General features: G+C 36.1%; 1 protein-coding gene across 5 annotated transcripts in view; it reads right to left on the bottom strand.

The window, feature by feature from the left end:
- Window positions 1-26,524, bottom strand: part of farp2 (FERM, RhoGEF and pleckstrin domain protein 2) — an 85,805-nt gene that overhangs the window by 19,414 nt on the left and 39,867 nt on the right. The window contains exons 8-26 of one of the 5 annotated variants that reach the window (XM_016544816.1): window positions 24,971-25,122; window positions 24,694-24,785; window positions 24,085-24,248; window positions 22,843-22,911; window positions 22,664-22,721; window positions 22,342-22,555; window positions 11,516-11,697; window positions 10,212-10,301; window positions 9,902-10,035; window positions 9,473-9,554; window positions 9,119-9,356; window positions 8,556-8,686; window positions 7,095-7,163; window positions 6,925-7,014; window positions 4,905-4,925; window positions 3,414-3,496; window positions 1,921-2,039; window positions 1,580-1,743; window positions 7-128 (exon numbers count right to left, since the gene is read on the bottom strand). In XM_016544816.1, coding sequence (XP_016400302.1) covers window positions 7-128; window positions 1,580-1,743; window positions 1,921-2,039; window positions 3,414-3,496; window positions 4,905-4,925; window positions 6,925-7,014; window positions 7,095-7,163; window positions 8,556-8,686; window positions 9,119-9,356; window positions 9,473-9,554; window positions 9,902-10,035; window positions 10,212-10,301; window positions 11,516-11,697; window positions 22,342-22,555; window positions 22,664-22,721; window positions 22,843-22,911; window positions 24,085-24,248; window positions 24,694-24,785; window positions 24,971-25,122 — 2,274 coding nt within the window. The remainder of the gene's footprint in view (window positions 1-6; window positions 129-1,579; window positions 1,744-1,920; window positions 2,040-3,413; window positions 3,497-4,904; window positions 4,926-6,924; window positions 7,015-7,094; window positions 7,164-8,555; window positions 8,687-9,118; window positions 9,357-9,472; window positions 9,555-9,901; window positions 10,036-10,211; window positions 10,302-11,515; window positions 11,698-22,341; window positions 22,556-22,663; window positions 22,722-22,842; window positions 22,912-24,084; window positions 24,249-24,693; window positions 24,786-24,970; window positions 25,123-26,524) is intronic. The other 4 variants (XM_016544811.1, XM_016544814.1, XM_016544815.1 and 1 more) reach the window with 4 other exon arrangements.

Below are 26,524 nucleotides of genomic sequence, written 5' to 3'. Positions count from 1 at the left end.
CAGATAGTCACTGAGAGAAAGGTTCTGGTTTCGGTACCAGCACACATGAGTGATGGTGTTGGGTCTCTGGCCCTGACCGAGCAGGTACCGAGGGGGGAGCTCTGGAGACACGGCTGGAGAACTGAATACTGAGAGCAGGCAGGCAAACAGATGCACATGCACAGGAAAAGATGTAAACAGGAAGGAGGACAGATAATGTGGTGCAGAGAAAGTGATGAAGACAAAAAGAACAACAAGAAGAAAAAGAGAAGAACAGAAGACACAGAGTGTTAGAAAGTTAGCTTTCAGTCCCTAAGTGAGGAAAAAAAGACAGATCGAAAATTCTTCAAATCATATAAGAAATGTTAGAAGAAATGAAGCATCCATGAAAATGTTCATTTATTCATTCAATTTCATTCCAAAAGGCAGTTATACTGATGGACAAATAAAGAGGAAAAAAATGTTACAGACATAAAAACATGCAAGGGGAAGGGTGGAGAAGCTACTGGATGTGGCGTAACTGGAAAATATGAGGGTGAAGAAAAAGGAGACAGCAACAGAAAAAGATTCAAGAGTCTTTGCCCCTCATTCACAAGCTACGGTTGCGGTCCAGACCTCAACAGCCAGCCTCAGAGGTGTGTGTGTGCTTGTGTGTGTACGTTTATGTCTGTAAAGCTCAAACTGGGTGAATCTCACAAAACCTCTTAAAGCATGAGTCAATTTTCACCCCAAAACTGGTATTTAAACACATTATTAAACATTTAAATTATTATTCACACTGAATTTATGATAAAAAACTGGGTTGGAGAGCATGAGATTTTTTTTTTTTTTGCATTACAGTACTCACAATTCAGAGTGAAAATGTTTATAGCTGACATGAAAATAATAAGAAGAAAAAGAAGGAGGAGAAGGAGGAAAAGGAGAAGAAGAAGAATACAACAACAACCATAATATATAAGTTGTAAGTTGATGATAAACTTTAACAAATAAATGAACTAATTAAACTATGATTATTTAAAAATGAAGTGTATAAATATATTGTAGAATATTTGTTGTACTGAATTAGCAGAAAACAAAACTATGATTGCAAAGGATGATATTTTTTTCATTACAGTACTTACAATTCAGGGTAATAATAATAAATGCAAGTACTGAATTTATGACAAAAATAAACTGTAAAACATTAAAAAAAGGGAGGAAGGAAGGAAGGAAGAAAGAAAGAGAAAGAAAGAGGGGAGGGGAGGACAGGACAGGACAGGACAGGACAGACAGACAGAAAGAAAGAAAGAAAGAAAGAAAGAAAGACAGACAGACAGAGAGGACAGGACAGACAGAAAGAAAGACAGACAGACAGGACAGACAGACAGAGAGGACAGGACAGACAGACAGACAGACAGACAGACAGAAAGAAAGAAAGAAAGAAAGGTCTTATTTTATCCAAAATATTTGTTTCTTTTGATTCTGGGGTGAAATATGACCCAAACACTACAGTCACGTTCCTTCATTTGTACACTGCAGCTGTAGTCAAGACCTTCACAATCAGTCTCCATGAAGACTGTAAATGATTGTATGTTTGTGTGCGCAAGTGTGTAAATGCTACCTCCACGGCTAGGCTGTGGTCAGACATAGAGACGCTGGTGTTGCGGTGCCAGCACACATGCATGGTGGTGTTGGCCCTGTGGTGGCTCTGCTTGTCCAGAGAGCAGCGGGAAGAGTTCATGTCATCCTCTGACTCCTGCTCCAGAGACACTTCATCCGATGATCCTTACGATTGTGCGGAGGGAGAGGAAAAAAAGAGGAGAGGGGAGAGAGAGGAGGAGCAATGGGAAGGGATGGGGTTTACATCTACTTCAGGATCAGTGATAAGGAGGCTAAGGGACAAAAACACATCACTTCCTGCACAGTGGATGAATACAGTGTAAGCAGGCTTGAGATACTTACTGTTGGAGCGATCACACAGGCTTGGGTCCAACAGAAGATCTGATTTCTCCTGACATTTCTTTGACATGTCAATAGCCATGTTCAGATCTTCAATCCATTTGTTCATCTCTACTTTGGAGCTGTGGAGGAGAAAGAGTCTCTTACTGAAAGATGATGAACAGCAAAATTTTGTCATAATTTACTCACCCTCAAGTCCTTTTATCTTTCTTCCGTTGAACATAGAAGATATTTTGAAGATTGTGGGTAACAGTTAATAGTGCCCACTGACTTTCCATAGTGTGGTAAAAAAAAATACTATGTATGTCAATGAGGACCAGCAACTGTTTGGTTACTCACATTCTTCAAAATATCTTTTGTGTTCAGCAGAAGAAGAAAAAAATTGGAACAACTTCAGGGCGAGTAAATGATGACAGAATTGTTATTTTTTAGGTGAACTATCCCTTTAAAAGAAATGTTTATTTGAATATAAAAATAATATAATACTACTGTTAATAAAAAAAAAAAATCAAAAATATTTTTTTACTGATTTTAAAAAGTCTCTTATACTCACCCAGGTTACATTTATTTGATGAAAAACATTAAAAACAGTGATACTGCGAAATATTACAGTTAAAAAAACTTCTATTTTATTATATTTTTATATATGCAATTTAAATTTGATGTAATTTATTCTTCTGATGGCAATGCAGAATTTTAAGCATCATTTCATTACTCTCTTACTCTCATTAGTCTTCAGTGTCACATGATCCTTCAGAAATGATTATAATATGCTGATTTGGTGATCAAGTAACATTTCTTGCTATTATCGGTTGTGCTGATTAGTATTTTTGTGGAAACTGAGATTCTTTGATTCATTCTTTGATGACCAAAAAAGGACAGATTTATTTTTAAATAGATTTGTTTGTAAAAAATATTAATATCTTTACTGTCATGTTGCATCCTTGCTGAATAAAAGTATATAAAAAAAACCTTACTGATTCAAAACTTTTTGAATAGCACAATATACAATAAAGGTCTAATATAATTTAATTGCATTTTAAAATATATTTGTTATTACTGTTTAAATCTGATCTAATGATTTCAACAGGCTTCCAAATTGTTCAATAACACTTTATTTTAAGGTGTCCTTGTTGCACGTTACATGTACTTACTATTATAATAACAATAAATGATGCATAATTGCATGCAAGTAACCCTAAACCAACCCCTAATCCTAGCCCAAACCATATAGTAAGTACGTGTAGTTAATATTACTCAGTACTTAAATGTATAATTACACTGTAAAAATGACACCTTAAAATAAAATGTAACCAACTGTTCTTTATTTTTTTAACATTACTAAAAAAAAAAAAAAATTGCTGGAATGAAAAAGTTAATAGAATAATTAAGGACTCGAAACCCAAATTTCTCAACCAAATCAAACCAAAACTTCATCATGATTCCCAGTCCTACTTAAACACAGTGTGAAAGCACTTTCTTTCATATGCACGTACCTAGCTGCGACCACAATGGTCCTCTGAGCAGAATATATGGTGAAACAGTGAGGAACAGACCACTCATTCTCACTCTCCTCCACCTGCAAAACATTTAAACACAGTCCAGAGAGAGGCCTGCCAGTTAAACTTAAGGGATCTGTACGACTAACATTCTTTGGGATAATGTGACTGATCCCATCCCAAAGTGTCAATAATCTACTTGTTAACATCCTGTCTACTAGCAATCCTCATTTCTATTGATGCAGGTGAGGGACAGCAGAAGGAGCTGAGAGGGAAATGCAAAGGCGAGGTGTTGTTTGGGAGTGGAGGATTTTGGGATTTTCTTCATACTCACCGGAGCGTCCAGCACAATGAGCTGCAGGCAGGAGCGAAGCATAGACAAGTCCACTGGAACAGTATGTACTGTAAATGAGTTACTCATTTGGTAATACAGACTACTGTTCAAAAATTCAGGGTTTGGGAAAATGTTTAAATGTTTTTGAATGAAACCTCTTATGTTTACCAAGCCTGCATTTATTTGATCACAAACACAGTAAATACAGTAACATTGTGAAATATCATTACAATTTAAAACAGCTTTTCGATTTTTATATATTTTAAAATACAATTTATTTCTGTGATTGCAAAACTGATTTCTCAGCACTGTTTTAGGTTGAAAACAACCCAGACTACTCCTCTCCTTCTCTGCACGCCAGTCCTTAACAGTTGTAAACAGCTCTTGTAAGTTTATCTTTGAACATGCATCTTGTATGAATTGTGGGCCAGGACAGCGTGTACATTCAAATTTTAGCTAACGGCAGATACTACAAATAAGGCCTGAAAGAACACTGCTTTACGAAAACAAAGCTAAGATGCGAGACAGTGCAGACGTTTAGAAGAAAATGCCAGTGTAAACGTCATTTATCACTGCCTTGCCTATTCATCTGAGAGTTTCACAGCAAGCCATATTAATTCTAACTTCACTTAAAAACAGCATGCTACTGAGAAAGCCCTATTCTCATGTTTAAAGATGGACAAATCTTCTCAACATAGCACTTGTGCAGAATGTTTGGACAGAGTCATTTGTTAAAAGGCCTTTTAAGGCAAGCTGGTTGACATGAGAAGATCATGTTCCATGAAGATATTTTGTAAATTTCCTACTGTAAATATATTAAAACTTAATTTTTGATTAGTAATATGCATTGCTAAGAACTTAATTTTATTATTGATGTATAAATCTCATTCATGACTGGTTTTGTGGTTCAGGGTCACTCAGATGTGATGAGTGAATGATTCAAAAACTCAAATGTTAAAAAAAAAAAAAAAACAAACCAAAAAACTTGTCACCATCTACTGGTGTAATAATGAAACAAAGAAAGAATCACCAAAAGAATGTGAGTCAATCTGAGTCTTTTTCCTGAATAGAATCAAAAGATTCTAGTCAAAGGGATTAATCAGAACGAGGTGTTGTTTGGGAGTGGAGGATTTTGGGATTTTCTTCATACTCACCGGAGCGTCCAGCACAATGAGCTGCAGGCAGGAGCGAAGCATAGACAAGTCCACTGGAACAGTATGTACTGTAAATGAGTTACTCATTTGGTAATACAGACTACTGTTCAAAAATTCAGGGTTTGGGAAAATGTTTAAATGTTTTTGAATGAAACCTCTTATGTTTACCAAGCCTGCATTTATTTGATCACAAACACAGTAAATACAGTAACATTGTGAAATATCATTACAATTTAAAACAGCTTTTCGATTTTTATATATTTTAAAATACAATTTATTTCTGTGATTGCAAAACTGATTTCTCAGCACTGTTTTAGGTTGAAAACAACCCAGACTACTCCTCTCCTTCTCTGCACGCCAGTCCTTAACAGTTGTAAACAGCTCTTGTAAGTTTATCTTTGAACATGCATCTTGTATGAATTGTGGGCCAGGACAGCGTGTACATTCAAATTTTAGCTAACGGCAGATACTACAAATAAGGCCTGAAAGAACACTGCTTTACGAAAACAAAGCTAAGATGCGAGACAGTGCAGACGTTTAGAAGAAAATGCCAGTGTAAACGTCATTTATCACTGCCTTGCCTATTCATCTGAGAGTTTCACAGCAAGCCATATTAATTCTAACTTCACTTAAAAACAGCATGCTACTGAGAAAGCCCTATTCTCATGTTTAAAGATGGACAAATCTTCTCAACATAGCACTTGTGCAGAATGTTTGGACAGAGTCATTTGTTAAAAGGCCTTTTAAGGCAAGCTGGTTGACATGAGAAGATCATGTTCCATGAAGATATTTTATTTATTTCCTACTGTAAATATATTAAAACTTAATTTTTGATTAGTAATATGCATTGCTAAGAACTTAATTTTATTATTGATGTATAAATCTCATTCATGACTGGTTTTGTGGTTCAGGGTCACTCAGATGTGATGAGTGAATGATTCAAAAACTCAAATGTAAAAAACAAACAAACAAACAAACCAAAAAACTTGTCACCATCTACTGGTGTAATAATGAAACAAAGAAAGAATCACCAAAAGAATGTGAACAAATCTGAGTCTTTTTCCTGAATAGAATCAAAAGATTCTAGTCAAAGGGATTAATCAGAATTGAAGTAGTGGACACACACTGCGTCCGAATATGCCTGATACTTTACTATCCCATAAGGCCACAGGTCGTGCATGGCAGGTAACTGATGGGTCGCATAAAAGCATGGAGGACGTAGTACAACCAGACTACATTCATACTACACACAATATGTAAATTATTCTATGTAAAACAATTATTTAACAGTGAAGCTCTTCATCAAATGTAATACCAACTCAGTATGTGTTTTCGGGCAAAACAATAGTATGTCAGGTAATGCCAAGATATGTTGATTTATATTTGGAGCTGACTTTTGATTCCCAGAACCGCCGAATCAAAGAATCAATTCATTTTGGCATCGACTCCCAGCCCTAACTGAAAGTCATTCGCTGAATTGAACATAACAATTAGTGACGTCAAATCCAACCTCTAGACATTTGATTTCATGATTTGTTAATGCTTTTCTGATGCCTGTGAACACAAGCCACTTAAAAGAAGCTTGGGCCAAGGATTTTGGTATAGACCTGTCTGATGAAACGTGGAATGAATGTCTTAGTAGGATCCAATATTGTTCAATAAATGCTAGACATAGGCTGATCCAGTTTAAGGTAGTGCATAGATTGTATTATTCCAAAGTTAGACTAAATAAAACATACAACATTATTTCTCCAATATGTGATCAATGTAAAGCAACATAGGGCTCCCTATCGCATCTGTTTTGGTTTTGTCCTAACCTGTTTGATTTTTGGAGTAGCATTTTTGACTTTTTTTCAAAGGTTTTACAAATCATGTGACAATGTTCAGCATACTGCTGTTTGAAATGTGTATCACTGCATAATGCTTACTGTTTCGCATTCCACAGCAGTACACAGTGTACTTCATTCAGTATGCAGTTTGCTAGTATTCCATTTCAAAAGTACTTCCTGGGAATACTCACAATCATCCCATGCAGAGGAAGCTGTCCATGAACTTTGAACTGATTGGTTGCAGTCACCCCTTTGCTTGTGTACAGCAGCATGTCTGAAAACTTAGATGGAAAAGGTTTTGCTCAACACAGGCAGAAGTTAAAATCAAAACTGCCAAAATAGAACAAAAGTTCAGTCTTACAAGAAAAAACATCCTCTGCTGCAGACCCTTTTTGGTGAGCTTGTAGAGACAACCTTCCCTGATAAATTCCTGGAGGAGGAGCAGGAAAAAAAATGAACTGGGTAGCAGACAATCAATTGTACTTTGACATGTTCGTCCCACAACACTTAATGACTTTAATTAATTATAAAGCGGCAAACTGCAAATCTAATGTCCTTGTTTCTCTGGAACTCTTCATTTTGTAAGATGCATATATGTAAGGCTGAATCAATGACGTCTATTGTATTCCTTCCAAGCTCTAACCACTACATTACTATCATCCTGCCAGCGGTGTACCACAAATCTTTAGGCAGAGAAATGAGACGAAGACTGCCATGACAATGAGTGTTTGTATCGAGGTTAAATAACTTTTCCAGTGAAAAACATTGCTGTTATTTTGGGTTTTATAACCCTCTTTTAAATACCTTTCTCGATAATTTGAGTTCTGTGATCCTCTAGCTCAGATTTATCTTTTATCTTATAGATTTCTGCCACATAAAAAGTGTAAATCTAGCAATGCATAGTTACATTTTATACGACTTAGTAAAATACCATGACCATAGTATAATTGGCTCATAACTTTGTAACCGGCTTTAGGGCTGTCAAAAATAAATACAATTCGAATGTCGAATATTCGTCAAATTTAAAATAAAAATCCACATTTGAATGCAAAAACATTGCATTCGAATTTTAGATGTGCGTCAGGCAGCCTTAACAGTGGCACACGGAATGCGATAATGTAAATGTCATTGCATTGTAATGTTTTTCATAGCTTATCCAGTTGAACCCACTAGATGCGGCGCTGCTACGTTGTTCATTCAAAATATTGCGGAAAAAGAGAACATCAATGCAGAGATGTTGTTGTTTACGGCAAAACTGAAACCGTTGCACTTGCGTCTCGCCATGTAAAATTAATGTAAGTTCAACTTTTAAAAAGGCTTTATGCCGGTTTTTCCCCATCCCACTGCATCTCATGTTTTTAAATGAATAAAGTACTCTTTGTGATTGGTTTTCGGTCCTCTGTATTAAACTATACATACATGCATGATGCTGTTTTGTTTCTAATCGTTTAAGCACCTTTATTCATTATATATGGTTTATAAACTTTATTTTAAACATTATGCACTTTTTTTCAAAGGTAGACGTGTTATTTTATTCCTTTGAAGAAACGGGCATAAGTAATATTTTCCTCGATGCGCCCTCTTGTGGCCTCAGGAGAGAAGCCAAAAGCTTTTTCCCCCCCCTAACTGAAATTATGCCTTTTAAATTTGAATATAATTCGAATATTGATAATATTTACGTACAAAATTCGAATGTAGCTTTTCAGCCATTTTGACAGCCCTAACTGGCTTTCCCCCTGGAAGGAGATATTCTGGATGCCAGTTCATCCACCCACTTTGATGAACCAACATAAAAATAAAAATGTACAAGGTAACAACTCACTCTTCCCGGAGCCGTAAGGTTCTCAATGCCAATCAGATCCCTCTGAAGTTCTGTCAGCTTCTGAAAGTTCTCCAGTCGAATCAGACTGCTCTGCAGCTGAGCAGCAATCTCTGCAACTTCTTTCAGAGCCTCTGCAAAAATTTAGTGTAAGTTCATTATCATGCTCAGATCTTAAAGGGGTCATATGATGCGATTTCAAGTTTTCCTTTCTCTTTGGAGTGTTACAAGCTGATTGTGCATAGATAAGATCCCTGAAGTTGCAAAGACTAAAGTCTCAAAACCAAAGAGATATTCTTTATCAAAGTTAAGACTCTGCCACGCCCCCCTAAAACGGCTCGTTCTAACACACCCCCACATATCTACCTCACTATGTGGAAATATTAGCATAATGCCACCCAAATGTTCACGCAAAGAAAGAAGGCATGGTTTCAGTAACCGCAGTTAGTGTTGAAGCAGCCATGTCAGAGAGACGCTGTGTGTTTCTAGGCGAAAGCAAAAGCACTTTATGTGGCCTTCCGAAAGTAAAAAAAAAATATTTGAGATTTAGCTTGTAGCAGGCTCACCTTTGCAGTCATCGTAGTCTCTGTGCTGGGGTGCGTAATGTTTACACAGACGCTCCAGGATGAGTTTGTAGTGCATGAGTCTCTGGATGGGCTTCAGCAGGAAGGTGTTGAGGGGCAGGTAGCACACCTTCTGCAGCTCAAACTCCTTATACACAGTCTCCAACTTCTTCACACGCTTTGTGGCTTTCTCAAGCTCTGTTAACACCTCATCATGCTTCTGCAGATAGCCTGTGAACTCCTGAGATTATGAAGGCAACAACCCCATCCCAAATGATGGATGATCTGAATACTTGCACCAATAATCAAATTCAAATTAAAGTCGTTCTTGCTTGTAGAACGGAACTATAACCTCACCTTCAGAGCACTCATGTTGCGCAGCATAACATCTCCAATTCGTTGGTAATCTCCTTTTACATGAGCGTTAGAGCGCCCCTCCCTGTGAACATGTGAAAATGATCAACGGCTGAGACAAAATAGGATTGCTGTAATGAATCCTTTGAGGCAAAAATCATAGTTCATTGGTTTGTTAATAGCGAGAATTGGACCTTAAAATAAAGTGAGACCAAAGTTTTCTTGCTAAAAAGTATTAATATCAATCATACAATAGAAGGCATGTAGTAAATTGTATACAACAGATTTTTCACGGTTTTTGATTATGTTGATAATTTAGAGGCCTTGTGTATCAAATACAATGAAGTAGGCTTTATATGGTAAAATAAATTAAAATTTGTGTAACACTGTCATATGCCAACAAGTTGCAATTTGATAAATAAGAACTGGTACCAGAGAGCCAGCCTTTGGTCAATCTCTTTGAGAAAGCCTCTGTGGAACTCATAGATGGGGTCAATGTTGGAGAACAGGAGGGTCATGAGACCCTCAGGCATTGCGTTTTCTTTAATCACTGCACTGCGGAACCACTGAGGACACACACAGACACACACATCAATGTGATTAGACAGTTCAAAGGCAAAAGATCATCTAAATTAAACATCAAAAGATCATAAACACAGCTAATTGACACCATACAGGATACATTGTACAGACAAGCCTCACACACTAAACATGAGTCATGAGCACAGACAGCTCTGCTCACCACTGTGATGACCTCCAGATCCTTCAGGTAAGTCCGCTCTGTTGTCAGAATCTCTTTAGCAATGAAGTAGGCTTTGTCGGTGGGATATCTCTGGAAATAAAAGCATACTTAAAACCACTCTTAGATAAGCTGAATTAAACCCTCTAAACACTATTTAATTTGGTAAGTTAATTTATCTATTTTATGTTCTATGAAATTAATATGGAATGTAGAACATAAAAAGTGAATGCAGAACACAGAAACAAGAACTTAACTTTGAAATTAATATCTAACTTAGAACTTAGATTAACTTGGAACCTAGAAGGTAGTGTAGACCAGGAACCTAGAACTTATAAGTTGGCAAAAACTAACATAGAATTTAAACTTCAACTCATACAGTTGAACAAAAAAGTTCAAAGCTTAGACCTTAAAAGTTATATGTAGACCTAGTACCAAGAATTTATCTATGAAATTCAGTTATAGTATTTACTTAGAACTTAAAACCTACAATTTAATGTAGAACGCAAAACCCAGAAATGAACATAAAAACGAATGTAGAAGTTAACCTTGAATACACAACCTAGAATTTATGTAAGTTAAATATTAGCACAGTTCAGAAATAAGAAGATAAAGCAGAGCACAGAATTTATCTTTGGAATTAATGCAAACCTTCAAACATAGAGGTTAATATAGAAATTCATGTAGAAGTTAGCCAAGAACACACTGTACAACCTCAAACACCAAACCTAAAATTGAACTAAAATAGCATATTTTTTAACTTAGTAGGTTAATCTAGAACCTTGAACTTATAATACAGAATTTAGAGCCTAGAAATTAAAGTAGAACTTAAAACCCAAAAGTTAACATTGAAACTAATGTAAAAAATGACCTCAAACACGTAACCTAAAATGTAAACTTACAAGTTTAACATAGAACGTAAGGTAGAACCTTGAACTCATTTTAACCTAACTTTAATTAACTTGGAAATATTTCATGTAATATTTCAAGATACTATTGCATATTTAAAGTGTCAATGTCTAATAAATCTATAAAAGTTGAGGGGTGTGGCAGGGGGTTATTTTAGGTTGGCTGTGCACACCAAGGTTAGCAAAAAGTTTAAACAGCTTCTAAATCAACCCTAAAATCACAGGGTCATTGTCATAACCTACAATCTAGCAAGTCCCATCAAAGACCACGCAAGCCAAATGGTTCGCTCTCATTTCTTCAAACTTAATCAAATCCAAGGATGCCCTGAGCTGGGCTTCAACAGTAAACTTTTTGAACTCTTATTCAGGCACGGGCAGGTTGGCATGCGATCAGTGTACCTTCCTCCTGCCCTCTTCGTCTTCCTCTAGTCTGGCAGTGCCCACCTCATTCAAGATGGGGCTCTGCAGGGGTGAAGGTGCCTGGCCGGGAAGACTGAGAGTGGACATCTGGAAAGAGGGCGACAGGCACAGAGGACCCTTGGTGTTGAAGGGAGAGGGCTGAGGGCTGTCAGTGGTAGAGTCTACGGGATAAAAAAAAAGGAAGAACATTAATACTGTTGAGGCCATAATAATAATAAAAGTAAATAGTTTAGATTTTTATTAAATATTTTTTAAAATATAAAAGTAAATAAAATGTTTAGGAGCTTATTAAAATTAAATAAATAAAAAAAGATTGTAATTTAAATACTACTACAACTACTACTAATAATAAAACCTAACAACCACCAAGAATGACCTATGCACTAAAAACCACTCAGCCCTTTATGCATCTAGAAACTGTCAATTCAATAAGCATGTCATTATGTCTTGAATCATTTAAAATGCTTATGTCATAACATGGCAAATTTGAAAAAGAAAAAAAAAAAAAATTGGTCACCAACAATTCTGCCACAGCAATTCTGACAAAGCAGAAGAGAGAAACCTATGATATATCAGGAGGAATCACGAGGCTATTCTCACACATTGAGCTATAGTTTGCAGAGCAATAAAACCGCAACAAGAGGAAAAAAAAAAATCATCACACCCATTTTACCACTTGCTATTTTATTTAAAAAAATGAAGATAAGAAACCTGAAAAGAAATGAAAGGTAACACCACGCCTACTGTATATAAAATGGGATAAATACACAAAGGTGGAAATGGTTTCTTCCTCAAAGAGGAGCAGCTCACAAGGGAAAACAAGAATGTAGAGGCTGGGCATAAACAAGGAACTCCAGATAGAAAAAGGTGGCTTTACGACCCGGAAATAATTCCTGCAGAGGATTATCAGCGATACTGCTGGGCTGGTGAGCCGGCAGTGGTTTACAGTTTAACTGAAGTGTCCCAGCAGGGATGACATAGGAGAAGAGGGGAGGGAGAGAAGGGGTCCGGAGCCGGGGTTTGGCAGCCAGCCTGAACAAACACACAGGCAGCGCTCTACACTAGAACAAGGCTGTGGAATGTAGCATAAGAAGTGTATCTGAAACTCTAAAACAACAAACAGACTCATGCTAGATTGTGTTTAGTTTCACATTTTGTATTGAATCCTATTGGTAGGTCATTAGAGTTATAAACTATAGATGATAAATTTGTATCAACACCGTTTGACAGAAACGTTTTGTTAAGAAATTACGTTTTAATATACACAACATGCATCCAGAGTTATTCACAAACAGTACTGTATACCAACTTGTGTACAGTATCACCTATTGGTCAGAAATGATCTGTTAAAACAAATGTAAAATATAGATACAAAGGACAGGATTTATTTCACTTTATTTCAAAGGTGTGACTTTAAGCTACTTAACTTATCTGTTAAGCACAGATAATGGAGACCAGTGTTTTTATTGTTAACTAAAACTAAACTTGCTAAAATCATTTTCAGCAATTAAAATAAAGCTAAAAAAAAAAAAAATATTCTAAAAAGGTTGCCTTGGCAACTGACTGAAATACGTTTAAGTACTAAAATTACAAAAAGTAAAACCAAAATAAAAAAAAATACAAGAAAAAACAAACAAATAAACAAAACTTACAAATAAAATGAGAAATTTCTAAAATTAACAATATAAAAGTAAAGGGGAATTCAAAATATGAATAAATACTTTTATAGTATATATATATATAATACTAAAATAACACTGATTACATTTGTACTGAAATCCTACATTGAACATTGATGAACCAAAAAGAAATCAACATAGAGGGCAAATGGACATCTGGGGCCCGTTCTTCGTACGTCGCTAACTCAGTTAGCTGGATTTGACTGTTGATGGTTTGGCATGATCTTGGATTGTTTGGTTCTTCGAAGCTCATCCCGGAGTTGCTGTCATAGCAACAGGTCCGTAAGCTTAAACCTGCTCGGGAGCAGGCTTATTTCATGTAAACAGGATTAGATGGCATCTTTTTACGTAGAATTGATATTTAAAATCTGTCCGTTACCAACGCTACTTTATTACAAGAGTACCCTACTAATCCAGGTACAATAATTTAAAATAATAATCATGTCTTTTTTAATTATATGATGTCATTACGTTGCTTTCTTGCCGCCAGCCAATCGCTGCATTGCTGATCGTGGTTTCGAGTATCGATACATAGTCCCTTTTAAACCAACCCATGAACGCGCAATTATCTCAGATAACTCAATCCAGCCATACTAATCATCAACAACAGGTGCATTCGTAGAACCGAGTTAGCCAGATCCTGATTAGCGCGATGATATCATCTTGGATGAGACATTTCATCTCGGATGTAATAAGCTATGTACGAAGAACGGGCCCCTGATATGGGCTCAGCATTAGCACGGTTTACAAATTCAGCTAATTTATTTCCTGATGGCTAGTACAGTATTTGCAACCACGTTCTCTTAAGATTTTTACAAGCTAAAACGGATAAAGTTACTTGAATTAGTAACAAAAGACCAGGGCATTACTTTACACAGAAGTGAACTTATCCTTGATTCACTGATTATTCCCTTATTTGTAACATTTAACATATAGGTAGAAGGATTCAAAATGACACATTGGCTCCCACTAGTTTTAGCATTGCTCCCACTTTCCTGCCCATCGGCTCGTTTTTCCTCTAGTATTTTAGTTCAACCACAAACTCTGAAAGAAACGATGATAAATAGGTGGCTCAAGATGTTGTTGACACTGGCACTGATCCATGTCATTGACAACAGCTCCTTAAATATAGAACTAATCAAAATAACACTGCAAACCACAAATCCTGAAAAACACATTAAGCTCAAAAAAAAAAAAAAGTTTAAGAAAACTGTATTAGGTTTTAATGAACACCATATTATAGTTGCAGTAGGTAAGGTATGGACACAGGTTATTACAGGGGCTAATGGAGTTTCTGTTTTTAAAGTCATTTGCTGCAATTTGCTTAAATTATTTTTAAAATGGTACCAAAAAAAAAAAAAGCCTGAAATCCCAGTCACCCAAAAGGTAACTTAATTATGAAACGCACACACACATTAGTACATTAAGGACCTTGCATTTATATAGCGCTTAATTTCAGAATTAAATTTGAAAAAAATTAAAAATAAAAAGTATACTGAGGAAGCACAAAACAAAGCACAAGGCAGGTAAAGAAAGGCAGGTTCTCTTTTGTCATCAGATCCCCCAAAGCATTAGGAATACCTCTTTTTTTTTTTATTAAAAACATATGCAGTATTATGATTCATTGTTACTTAACTTTGTAACTTAATAGCATTTCTATTTGAAATACTTTGAACGTTTACATTAAAAGCCTAAAAAAAAAAACCTCGGCAAAAAACATATATGTGACCCTGGACCAAAAAAAACAGTCTTAAGTCGCTGGGGTATATTTGTAGCAATAGCCAAAAATACATTGTATGAGTTAAAATTATGGATTCCAGATTTTCAAATAGTTGTATCTCGGCCAAATATTGTCCTATTCTAGCAAACCACACATCAATGGAAAGCTTATTTATTCAGCTTTCATATTATGTATAAATCTCAATTTCGAAAAATGTACCCTTATGACTGGTTTTGTGGTCCAGGGTCACTGGGTCATATGTGTGTGAGTGCGCAATGTAGACTGTTATAAATACCAAAAAAGTAATATTAATTTGAGACACCTGTTTGTCCCTACCATAACATGTATATTTTGCATCTCTTATAAGAAACACTTAAACAGCCACACTGCAAAAAAAAACTGCATTTTTGTGCCAATATTTAAAGTGTGCATGTAAACAAATCAGAACACATCACTAGCTTTTAAAACATTGCTATTGATCTGGGGGCAAAAATAAATGGTGAACTTCAATACTTACTATGGAGTGTATCTACTATTAAAAGAGGGTGTATCATGTGTTTTGAAATGTATCTGAAGTGCTAGGATGTGTTGGGTGAGTGCTAAAAATGGTTTATAGCTATACATTAGAATAATCATGATCAGTAATATAGAAAAACTCTTCAGGGACAACAGTGTGATATTAAAAAACACTGATAGAGCACACTGATTATATATTAGTCCAGACTCAAGAACAGTCATGTAACTGGCACACATTCACAATCTGAGATACTGACGTGTTTGACAGAAATAAGACCTATTTGAGGTAAATAAAAATTGGTTTCTTGAAAATAAAGCTGCTTTGTGTGTCAAATGGACAGTGAAATCTAAACCACAACAGCTCTCAAAAAGCAAACGGTTTACTATGGATGATATGAGAGAAGACGATTAGACCAGGAACATTATGGGTTTTCATTAGTGCAGACTTTGTGAAGCTGAATAAAAGTAAAAACAGTTTCTGAATTACAGTATTTAGTTAAAAAAAGGTTAATCTGTACTTCATTAGTCACGTTATAACGTAGATTTGGCAACACTTAATAATAATAATAATGGTCAATACAAAGAGAAAGTCAAAGTCATTATGTCCATGGCTCTTGATGTGAAGGAAGCACTGTTAAGTGGATGGCCAAATGGTGCATTACCCAGAGTTTAAGTGCAGCCCAGGCCTGCCCTCGCTTGTGGGAGTAGAGAGAGGCTCCAGTAGTTTGAAACCATAGGATGCAAATGAAGATTAAATGGGCCAAGTTTCGCTTGCTCTCAAAATGACAATGAGAATGGATTCTTATGGTTAATACTAAAATGGTTGTTGTTTACCACAAAATAGTTCACCTTAGTGACAAATGGAAAAATGGAGTTTAGTTATACGTTTAGTTACCATTATATTCACCGTTTTGACAGGAGATACTACGTGGAGAAAGCAAATGTAATACATTTTAATCATTGAATGGGACTGACAAAGAAATGCAAAGGACAGAAGAGCCTGAGTCACACAGTGAAGTAAAGCAGAGTAATACGGCAGGATATTAAATGGGATTTCAAGAAAGGAAGAGGAAATGACACAAATGGCATTGCTTGCGTCTCATCTTGAGCTCACAGAACTCAATGTACTCATGGAGTTATTCACTCCAGACCCCAGAACAGAAACCCAAGGCATTTATGCGGTCTGGATGTCATACAAAAACACAACTGCACGGAGCTGGTGTTACCTATTAAGGCTCTGTGTAAATGTTTGCATCATTAGGAGTGTTGCCAATATAATGCATTAAGTGAGGCATTAACGGGCAATTAAAGATCAAGTTAAACCTTGAAAAGAGACACCCAAAGGTAATAAGCACAGACAAAAGAAGCGTTTTGAAAGCAAACCTGCAGTACTTGTAGAATTAACCACTGCAAGAACATAGTGGATACACAAAAGTGACAAAGAAAAGAAAATACTTCAACAAATTATAATACCTGAATCATTTCGAAAAAGCTATTTGATAAACGGCAGAAATTTCAATAAATCAAATACAAGGCACAAGCAAATAGTTCCTAAACTTGAAGTAAGAAATGTTCACTACATTCATAGAAATGTGCCAAAACTGGATGTACTGTTAATGATAGAAACATTTTATTTTATCGAACCATAATTGTTATTGGGGACAACTGACTGTCACTCCAGTTTCTTTAGGTCCACATGCTCCTTACGTGCATACAATATGCATGAGGTTAGGATTCAAGCTCTAGATTACATTCACTTTCTTAGCAGTGGTATTGACAGCACATTACAATACTCAACCACTTACATTCTTTGATGAAAAGTAAAAAGCTAGGCTACTGTTCAAAATTTTGGGGTCTGTGATTTGTATGTTACAAAAGACTTATTTCAAATGCTGTTCTTTTCAGCTTTGTTCATGAAATAATCCTGACAAAACTGCATTATGCAAGTAGCACAACTGTTCGCAACATTGACAATAAAAATGTTTCTTGAGCACTAAATTATATATATATATATATATTAGGGCTTGCCCCCTAATAGTCGACTAATCGTTAGATGACCAGAAGAGGCTTGGTCAACCAAAATGTTCTTAGTCGCTTAGTCGCATAAAAAAAAATAGGCAAATTCTGAGACACAGGCAAAGCCACGCAGTTAGTGACGGACAGATCGTTAATGGCTAGTCTATGGTAATACAGTACATCAGGCAGGACATCCAAACGCTCACCTATAATTCATCAACCTCAAATATGGCTTATCATCTGAAATATGTAAGTATTAGCAACTTTACATGGCTGCTCAATCTAATGTTAACCTAGAGAAATGTGCGCTATTGCGTCTGTGTGGAGTGTAGAACCTGAACTCACTGCAGGACAGATGGAGGTGCCGGTGCGCTCACTTACTATTAAAATAGACTACTCCGTCATTTTTGGTCATTCAGATAAGAGTAATACATCTTTCAAATCTGTAAAGATTCTACGTTTATTAGTGTGCACTCACAGTAACAACAAAATACGCTTTTGTAAAATAATGAAAGCAAACAGGATGCGCTTTCTGCCGTCTCGGTCTCTGTGAACTTGAGCGTGAAACTCTTATTAGCGCTGTTTAGTTGAGTTTTTCCGTAAATTCCATGCATTACCATTTGAGATTGAAACATAGTCTGAATTTGGTTTACCAATAAAATGCATTTATTCTATATTTGACTTTTGAACGATATGTGCACGTATCTATCAGGTGATCGCTGCCCAGTATGTCTGCATTCACCTCCACTCTTCACTTTGTTCTGGAGTAATCTGGACCAGCTATCAGGTTATTTTACTAAAGCTGATGATGGAGTGGAAGTTGTTGGAACAGCAAGTGAACCAGGCACATGGAGCAGATAAAAACTGTCATTGTCCACACAGATTTTAGGTTAGTTTGATTATTAACTGGAATTATTTAGTTTTTGTGTTTGAACAAACTATATTCGTTTAAGGGTTGGGAGATAATCCGGTAGAAATACATCAATCGTTGATTGAAGTGTGTCATGATGTAGGCTAAGCTTATCATTTAAACGCGTTTTAAGCAGGCTTTAAAACAAATGGTTAAAACTGTTCATGGACATTAAGCTGCAGGGCAGAATTCATTTTGGTAAATACGTGCATTAAGACCGTTTCAGCCTGATTCGTGCAGTGCGCACCTGCTCGTATAGCGACTGACTAAACTTTCGCTCCTTGTGCTTAAACGTTCAAATACACATAGTTATGTGTCAAAATTACGAGTCTTTGCGAGTATCCTCATAAACACAGTTATTTGTGTCTTAAATGAACGTTAATACTTAAAGATAAAGCATGTGTAGTGTTAGGCTAGGTCTATATGAGATCCTGGATTATATGATGAGATCTTAAAAGGATAGTTCACCCAGAAATGAAGATACCAGTAACCAGTTTCTGGTCCCCACTGACTCCAATAGTGTATTTTTTTTCATATATGGAAGTCGTGAGGGCCCAGCAACTGTTTGGTTACCAGTATTGTTCCAAATATATTCTTTTGTGGTCAACAGCAGAAGGAATCTCATACAGGTTTAGAACATCAAAAGAATTTTAATTTTTGGGTGAACTATTCCTAAAATTGCCTAAATTCCTAAAGTAGCCTAATATAGCTGTAAATCAAACATCAGAAAGAAAATCACTTACTGTCCTTGACTGAATCACTTTTGTAAAATAAATAAGAATGAATGTATATTGAATTTATACAGTGAAGACTATTCAGTCTATTTGCACATTTTCTTTATACAATATAATATTTATTATTCAGTGTTTTAAGTTTTTCAAGTAGGCCGATTTTTTAAATAATCTTTGTTCTGTTGTGGCCTAATTTGTGACTGTTTACTTGTCTTCAGTAAGCTTATTTTTACTTATTTTTTTGTGATATTGAAATTGGTAACAAAAATTATGAAATTTCAGTGCATCAAGAATTTTGATATGGGATAAAAATCCTATTTAAAGCTTTATATATACATATATATATATTTTTTTTTTCTCGTGAATGTATTGTGACAAGTTTGTACATAATGGATACTTGTCCTTGTGTTGTATACACACCTTCTGTGAAAATGAATTTCCTCTCTGAGGACAAATAAAAATGATCTATATATATATATCATTGTTGTGATGGGGGGTCCTGCAGTAAGTCATAGCCCCGGGGCCCAGTGCGGTCTTAATGCGGCCCTGATGTAGGCAATTGAAGGCTCATTATAATGATTTAAACAGTTTATTAATAAACGTGCGATTAGTCGACTAATGCTTCAAATGAACGACTACTAGTTGACCAGAAAAATCCTTAGTCGAGGGCAGCCCTATAATATAATAATATAATATAATATATATTAAAATTATAATAATGCTACAATTTTACTGTATCTGTGATCAAATAAATTCAGCCTAACAGACATAATTTTATTATTTTAACTTATTTCAAAAGCATTCAAATAAATCTTACTGAACCCAATCTTTTGAACTTTAGTGTCTCTGTTTAGTGTTTATTTACGTGCAGGCCATGGGTTAACGGCTACAATAGTCTACAAACAAAAAATTTAATAACTCACAGGACTACACTGCAAAGCAACATGCACAGATCCAAACTTTTTAAGACAAGTAAAAAAAAAAGTCAAAATGCTAATTTGAAAGTGAAATTCGATGCCAAAAAAGTGTTTTTGTTATACATACATGCAACAATGACCCATCTGTGTCTGTCAGTGTAAATGCAGTCATGTAGCCCAATCAGAATAGCTGAGTAGTCTGAAAGGTAAACAGCAGGGGGCAGAGTGGAGTGACTAACTCTAAAGTAACAAAAACAAAAATAACTTCGGCTCAAATTTGCTCTTAGCAGCAATGGCTGTCAGGTCCACTGCTAATTAAATCACAGCCCTGAGTAGAGTGGTTCATTACTGGAATAGATTCGTGCTGTTATCCTGATACAAAAGTACCTTCATACATGCATGTAAAGCTTACCTTTGTAATGTATATTTTCTCCTTATTCATTTTCATTAAATGAATTTTGCTTTGAAAATCAATGTTGAACGCACTTGAGGTCAAAACATTTATAGGAAAAAGAATTAAAAGATACACCTAAAAAATGTAAAAAAAATTTAGCAAATTAATGTATTGTGGTAAGCTTAACAAATCAAAACTTGACAAGTTAAAATTGTCAATTAAAATTACCCTTTGTTTAGATTTCCATTTGATTGCTTTCAAATGCTGGGTAAGATTTTATTCTATTACTCTATTTTATTTTTTACAGCGTGATACTTCAGTAAAATACTTGCTATTCACTTCGATAAGTCTGAGGGATGTTTTCTTTACCCAGGAATAACAAGAGCCAGGCATACTAGATGTTTAATCATTTTCTGGATTTAAATCTAGTAAAATAATAATAATAATAATAATAATATGTGTGCCATAATCTTATATGTAATGCATGCAGCCATTATCACATTTCTCCTGCATGCCATGCAGCCCTAATATGGAAAATATACAGTATATATATATATATATATATATATACATAATTTTTTTTTGTTTGTTTAAATATGTCCTTTTATATGCTTATAAAGTGGTAAGGATATCAATTCTAGGTGATACAGCCATTTCATTTTCTTCTTAAAAAGTCACAGCGCAACTTTAGTTTGTAGCCATCCAGACTACTAAGATTAAATGTAAACGTATAATAAGTGATTTAACTATATATAATCTGAATAATGCTAATGAATCTTACTGTCCTACAAGAACTCACAGCACATTATTCAAAAACAATAAAAAAAGAGAATGAATTAACACCAAAGAGAGAGATAGAGGAAGCACACTGGAAAGGGCACGTGAGAAAAGTAGATTAAAGCGCTAACAGGAGGTGCCAAAACTATAAGTACTGATTTTATCAGGATAAGGTGGACAATTAAGTGCTTGGTCATGTTCTGCATTAAAAACCAATGATAACTGCTGCCGTTTAATGGGGTCACGCTACATTTTAAGATGGGTGGGGCCTGGTGGGGGCTCCCCAATGCCTAGAGCCCTGAGATTTTGGCATTCCAGCAGGAAGCTGTCTAAATCTGCCCCACTCACTAGTGGATTGCTAAAGAAGAGGTTCTGATCTGGAGGCAGACCTCCATCCAACCCCCAGTCGGAGTCGGAATCGGAGCTGCCGTCAGCCGAGCCCTCTGTGGCTGTGGGCGGATAGCTGAGCTGCTCAAGCTGCTCCACCAGATCATTGAACTGCATGGCCGAACTGTCTTCTGAACGCACTGAATACGCAGGGAAGTTAACCATCGAGCTGGCCTCAGATAGGTTCTCAGAACCAGGCAGACGTAGGGAGGATGAGGAGTCGGGACCTCCGAAACCAAGCGAGAGCGAGTCGCCAACAGAACCTAGTGGAAGGTTATCCAGCGAGCTACACTCGGAGCGGTTGTTGACCAGAGAACTGGTCTCGGATCGACCGAAAGCACTTTCAGGGAACGCGTTAGCGTTGCCGTTGAGGTCCTCGAGGCCGAGAGCGTATGTAGCGGGCTGAACGCCATATTCGAACCTCTCAGGACTCTCTTCGTCAAACCCGTAACCATAGGCCTCCGCGCCGCCAGCGTAAAACGAAATTTCAGTCGGATCGTCATCTATATACTCTTCGCTAACATGCAGCTGCGTGCAGGATATCGGGATCTGGTACGACAGTTGTCGAACGCGCATTAACTCTGCCTCAAACGCTTCAGGTGTGAGGAAGCCCGTTTTCGCCGCACTGCTTACGCCACTCACCCCTACTCGCTCGCTATCCTCATTGCCATTTTGGGAGGGCCGTACGCTAGAGGAACTACTCTCTACACACACAAACGAGGGGTCGCAGTCTCCTGCTGCCTGGATATGAGTGGCACCTGGGAAGGCGTAGGTGGATTGGGAGTTGGTCTTGATGGAGTCCTGCTGCATTGGGCTGGGGGCTCTGGCGGATTGCTGCGTCTGCTGGAGATGCACAGGCTGGTTCGGGGTCTCCATCCGCATGGGTGAGCTGGGGGCATGCAGGGAGTGGAAGGAGGCGGTGACAGAGGAAGGAGGTACTGGAGACCTTAGACTGTCGTTAAAACACAGATTCTGAAACGGATGGGTAAGGTAAAGAGAGTGGATGAAAACAGAAATCAGTTGTTATTGTTCTTCATGTTGGTATTGACAGTCGAGAGATTGATCTAAGACTCTACTGACCTGTTTTGGCACATCAGAAGCCAAGGAACGTGTCGACACGCGAATCTTACTGTTCCTCCTGTAAAAACAGCATAATCAGTGCAAAGACAAACAAGCACCACATCAAAGGGGTTAACAAAGGATGGTCCAGTATACTGTATAAAACTGCTTTCAGGTGAAACTTTGAAAGAAATATTTACCTCTGGTAAGGAGTTCTTCTCAACCCACTGTCCCTCACATACTCAACAAGCTGCTTCTGCGTCCTCCCACTGTCACATATACACAATGCTTTTTAACAAACCAAGTAAAAGCTACAATTTGTAATCACAATATTCTTTAAAAAATCTGTGATATACACTACTGTTCAAGTGTATGGGGTTGGTGAGATGTTTAAATGTTTTTAAAGAAACCTCTTATGCTCACCAAGTCTGCATTTATTTGATCAAAAATACAGTAAAAACTGTAATGTGAAATATTATTATAATTTAAAATAACTTTTCTATTTAAATATAATATTAATTTAAAATATTATTTAGTTTTGTGAAAAAAAGCTGAATTTTTAAGAACATTTCTTATTATTATTATTAATCTTGAAAACAGTTGTGCTCCTAATACAGCATATTTGTGGAAACCGTGATACATTTTTTTCCCAGGATTCTTTGATTAATAGAAAGTTTAAAAGAAAAGCTGTTTTTTTTTTATAGAAATCTGTAGTAATCATCAATTTAATGCGACGTTGCTAAATATAAGTATTAATTTATTTTAAAAAATAATAATAATAAACTCTTACTGACCCCAACTTTTAATTGGTAGTGTACCTCACAATATATGGAAAAATAAAAATAAAACGACAACTAAATATACTAAATACTAAAACCACTACAAAAAACCCTTCCAAAAATCTTATATTTGAAAAGTAATGTACAGTGCATTGCAAAAACTTAATAAATAAATATCAATAAATGGTTGAAAAAAAAATTTTAATCACATTTTGGATAATGTTTATGGAGTACTGAAAAACTTTATAGTTCCTTATGTAATTACCTAATGTTAAGTGCAGAGTTACAGATATTACCCAGTTGTACATTACTGTAATTGCACTGATAGTAATTGTGAACCTTTGGTACCGAAAAACTCATTTTGTGACAAACATTACTGAATGTTATGCGAAGATTTAGTCAGTTCATTCAGTGAAGGTTTTCTCTGACTGATTTAAATAGTAAGTCTGTTATAGCGGTTGCACTGTATGTTTGTTTTTGCTTGGAACTCACAAGGACAGTCTAGAAAGACAAGGACAGTTCTTAGAAATACTAAGAACCAGCACTAAGAAGCAGAACAGGAAACACTACCATAACCACAACAGAAAAAATATTTAAACATTTCTTCTGGTACATCACATTAAATAATATATCGCCCACATCAATATAATCACATGTGTGCACCTGTATCTGAAGGAGGATCCTCTGCTGAAGAAGATGGCTTTGGATTTGGGCTGAGGCTGATCTAACAGACGGAAAAACGAGTGATGCTCCACACAGTTCTTCCAGAAGATCTTACACTGATCTCGACTGCCCATTAGAAATTCCAGCGTATCCTGATGAGGACCCTGTGAAACGAAAGGTTGATCAGTCACTGAAAAAAAGTTGAACTTAAGAACTTCCATCTCAAATGAAAGGCAACAAGAGGAAGCATATGGTTTTGATTCTTAGCACTCCATGTAATTGATCCCGACAGAATAACAAACGTCACCCTGAATACATTTAAAATGTTTACACGGGGTAAGAGACGGATGGCCCCATCCAACCAAGCTCCTGAGCTTGTACATTTTACTTCTACACTTGAATCTGTATGTCCCAGGAATCCACAGACTGATTTCACAGCATTGTATTTCTCCAAAATTGTCTATTTTGTTGGAGGTATGTATTAACAGTCTTTGTTGTCATATTAGACTACATTCTGTCCCCTTTGAATTGAGGCAGTGTGTCTACATGTTTGTATATGTACATATAATAATATTAAATAACAATATATAATGTAAATTTGATACCCACATGAACTTCTGGGTGCAATTTAATTAAAAATAGTTTCCTCTTGAAGCTCAGCTTCCGAATTTTAGACCAGTTGAAGGTGTTAATTTTGGTGTAAAAAAAAAAAAAAAAAAAGATAAATAAAAACCAAAAACATACATATATACATGTCACCACACAACAGCTGAATTTTATATGAATGTACTGCAATAATAATCATGCATTAAAATGCACTAATATGACTAAAATAGAGAACAATATGAAAATCAATTATATTCAGTAAGACAATAAAGTTGTGCATGTACCTGAAAGACCTGCAGGCCCATGTGTGCAACAGCCAGGTTGATCTTGGTGCCTTCTCGGTCAGCGGCGGGATGAAAGCGAACCCCATATATCTCCAGTTTACGAGCGATCTCCAAAACCTGGAAATCTGTTTCTGCTGGGGTCTGCCCACTACAGGCGAGGAACCAAAGACAAATAATGTAGAAAATATTTAACAAATGAAACACAGTACCACAGCAAAAAGAATTAAAAGGAAAATGTGGAGTGGTAAAGCATATTTTGTAGCCTAGAATAACATTTATGGCTGAGGTATTCAACTTTTACATAACCCCACAATTTAAAAGACAAACATCTTCTGTACTCACTAGGCTTGCCGCGATAGACCGAACACCGGTTATGTCACTTGCCCACCGCGGCACCGACCCCCACCGACGTTTTGATTTTTTGTATAGTAATAAAAATCATTTAGTTCAGTAAAAGAACAGACACTACAATTAAAAACTGAACGCGGCTGTACGCGAACCAAGTAAAAGGCGCACGCAGCTTTTACAAGCTATTTAAAAGCGAAGGAAAGTGAGGAAAAGAGGGAACGCCCCCGCCCCCACGGTGATACCGGTATTACCGGTGTTGTCACACGTCGATTAACCGGTGGGAAAATTTTCTCACCGTCACAACCCTAGTACTCACTTTATAATAATGTCATTAAAACATGTTTACCATGCATTTATCCATTCTCCAAACCATTATATTATATTACATTACATTACATTATATTCCAAAGGGTTGAGGTCAGTAAGACTTTATCTTGAAGCAAGTCTGAAAAAAAGCTGAATTTTCAGTGGCTATGTCACATGATCCTTCATTTCTTATTATTAGCAATGCTGAAAACAGTTGTTGCTTAAAAACTTGAAAACAAGTGATTGCTTAATAGTTTTGTAGAAACCAATATATTTTTTTTCAGGATTATTTATAATTATTAATTTAAATTAATAATTTATTAATTTAATTTATGTTACATAGAATTTTTTGTAAAAAATGAAAAGAATAAAAAAAAAAAAACTACTCATATTTGATGCATCCTTGCTGAATAAAAGTATGAACTTATTAAATTTTTATTTATTTATTTTTTAAACGGTAGTGCATAAAACAGTACCTCACTACCCTATTTATTCTATTCAGTTCAGTTCAAGTTCACACAATACAGTGGGGAAAATATTTATTTGATCCCCTGCTGATTTTGTAAGTTTGCCCACTTACAAAGAAATGAAGGGTCTGTAATTTTTATGGTAGGTTTTTTTTAACGTATAGAGAAAGAATATCAACCAAAAAATCCAGAAAAAACACATTATATAAAGGTTAGAAATTTATTTGCATTTCAGTGAGTGAAATAAATATTTGATACTCTACCAACCAGCAAGAATTCTGGCTCTCACAGACTGGTTATGTGCCCATGTGGAACACAGATTAGTCCTGCCACTTTAAAGAAGTTACTCCTAATGTAGGTGTATAAGACACCTGTCCACACAATCTGTATCTTCCATTCCAACCTCTCCCACCACCATGGGCAAGACCA

Source organism: Sinocyclocheilus rhinocerous, unplaced genomic scaffold, assembly GCF_001515625.1.
Source record: "Sinocyclocheilus rhinocerous isolate Xijiao unplaced genomic scaffold, SAMN03320098_v1.1 scaffold2867, whole genome shotgun sequence".
Taxonomy (NCBI): domain Eukaryota; kingdom Metazoa; phylum Chordata; class Actinopteri; order Cypriniformes; family Cyprinidae; genus Sinocyclocheilus; species Sinocyclocheilus rhinocerous.
Note: the sequence above shows the minus strand (reverse complement) of the source record. Positions and strands in the feature narration are given on the sequence as shown.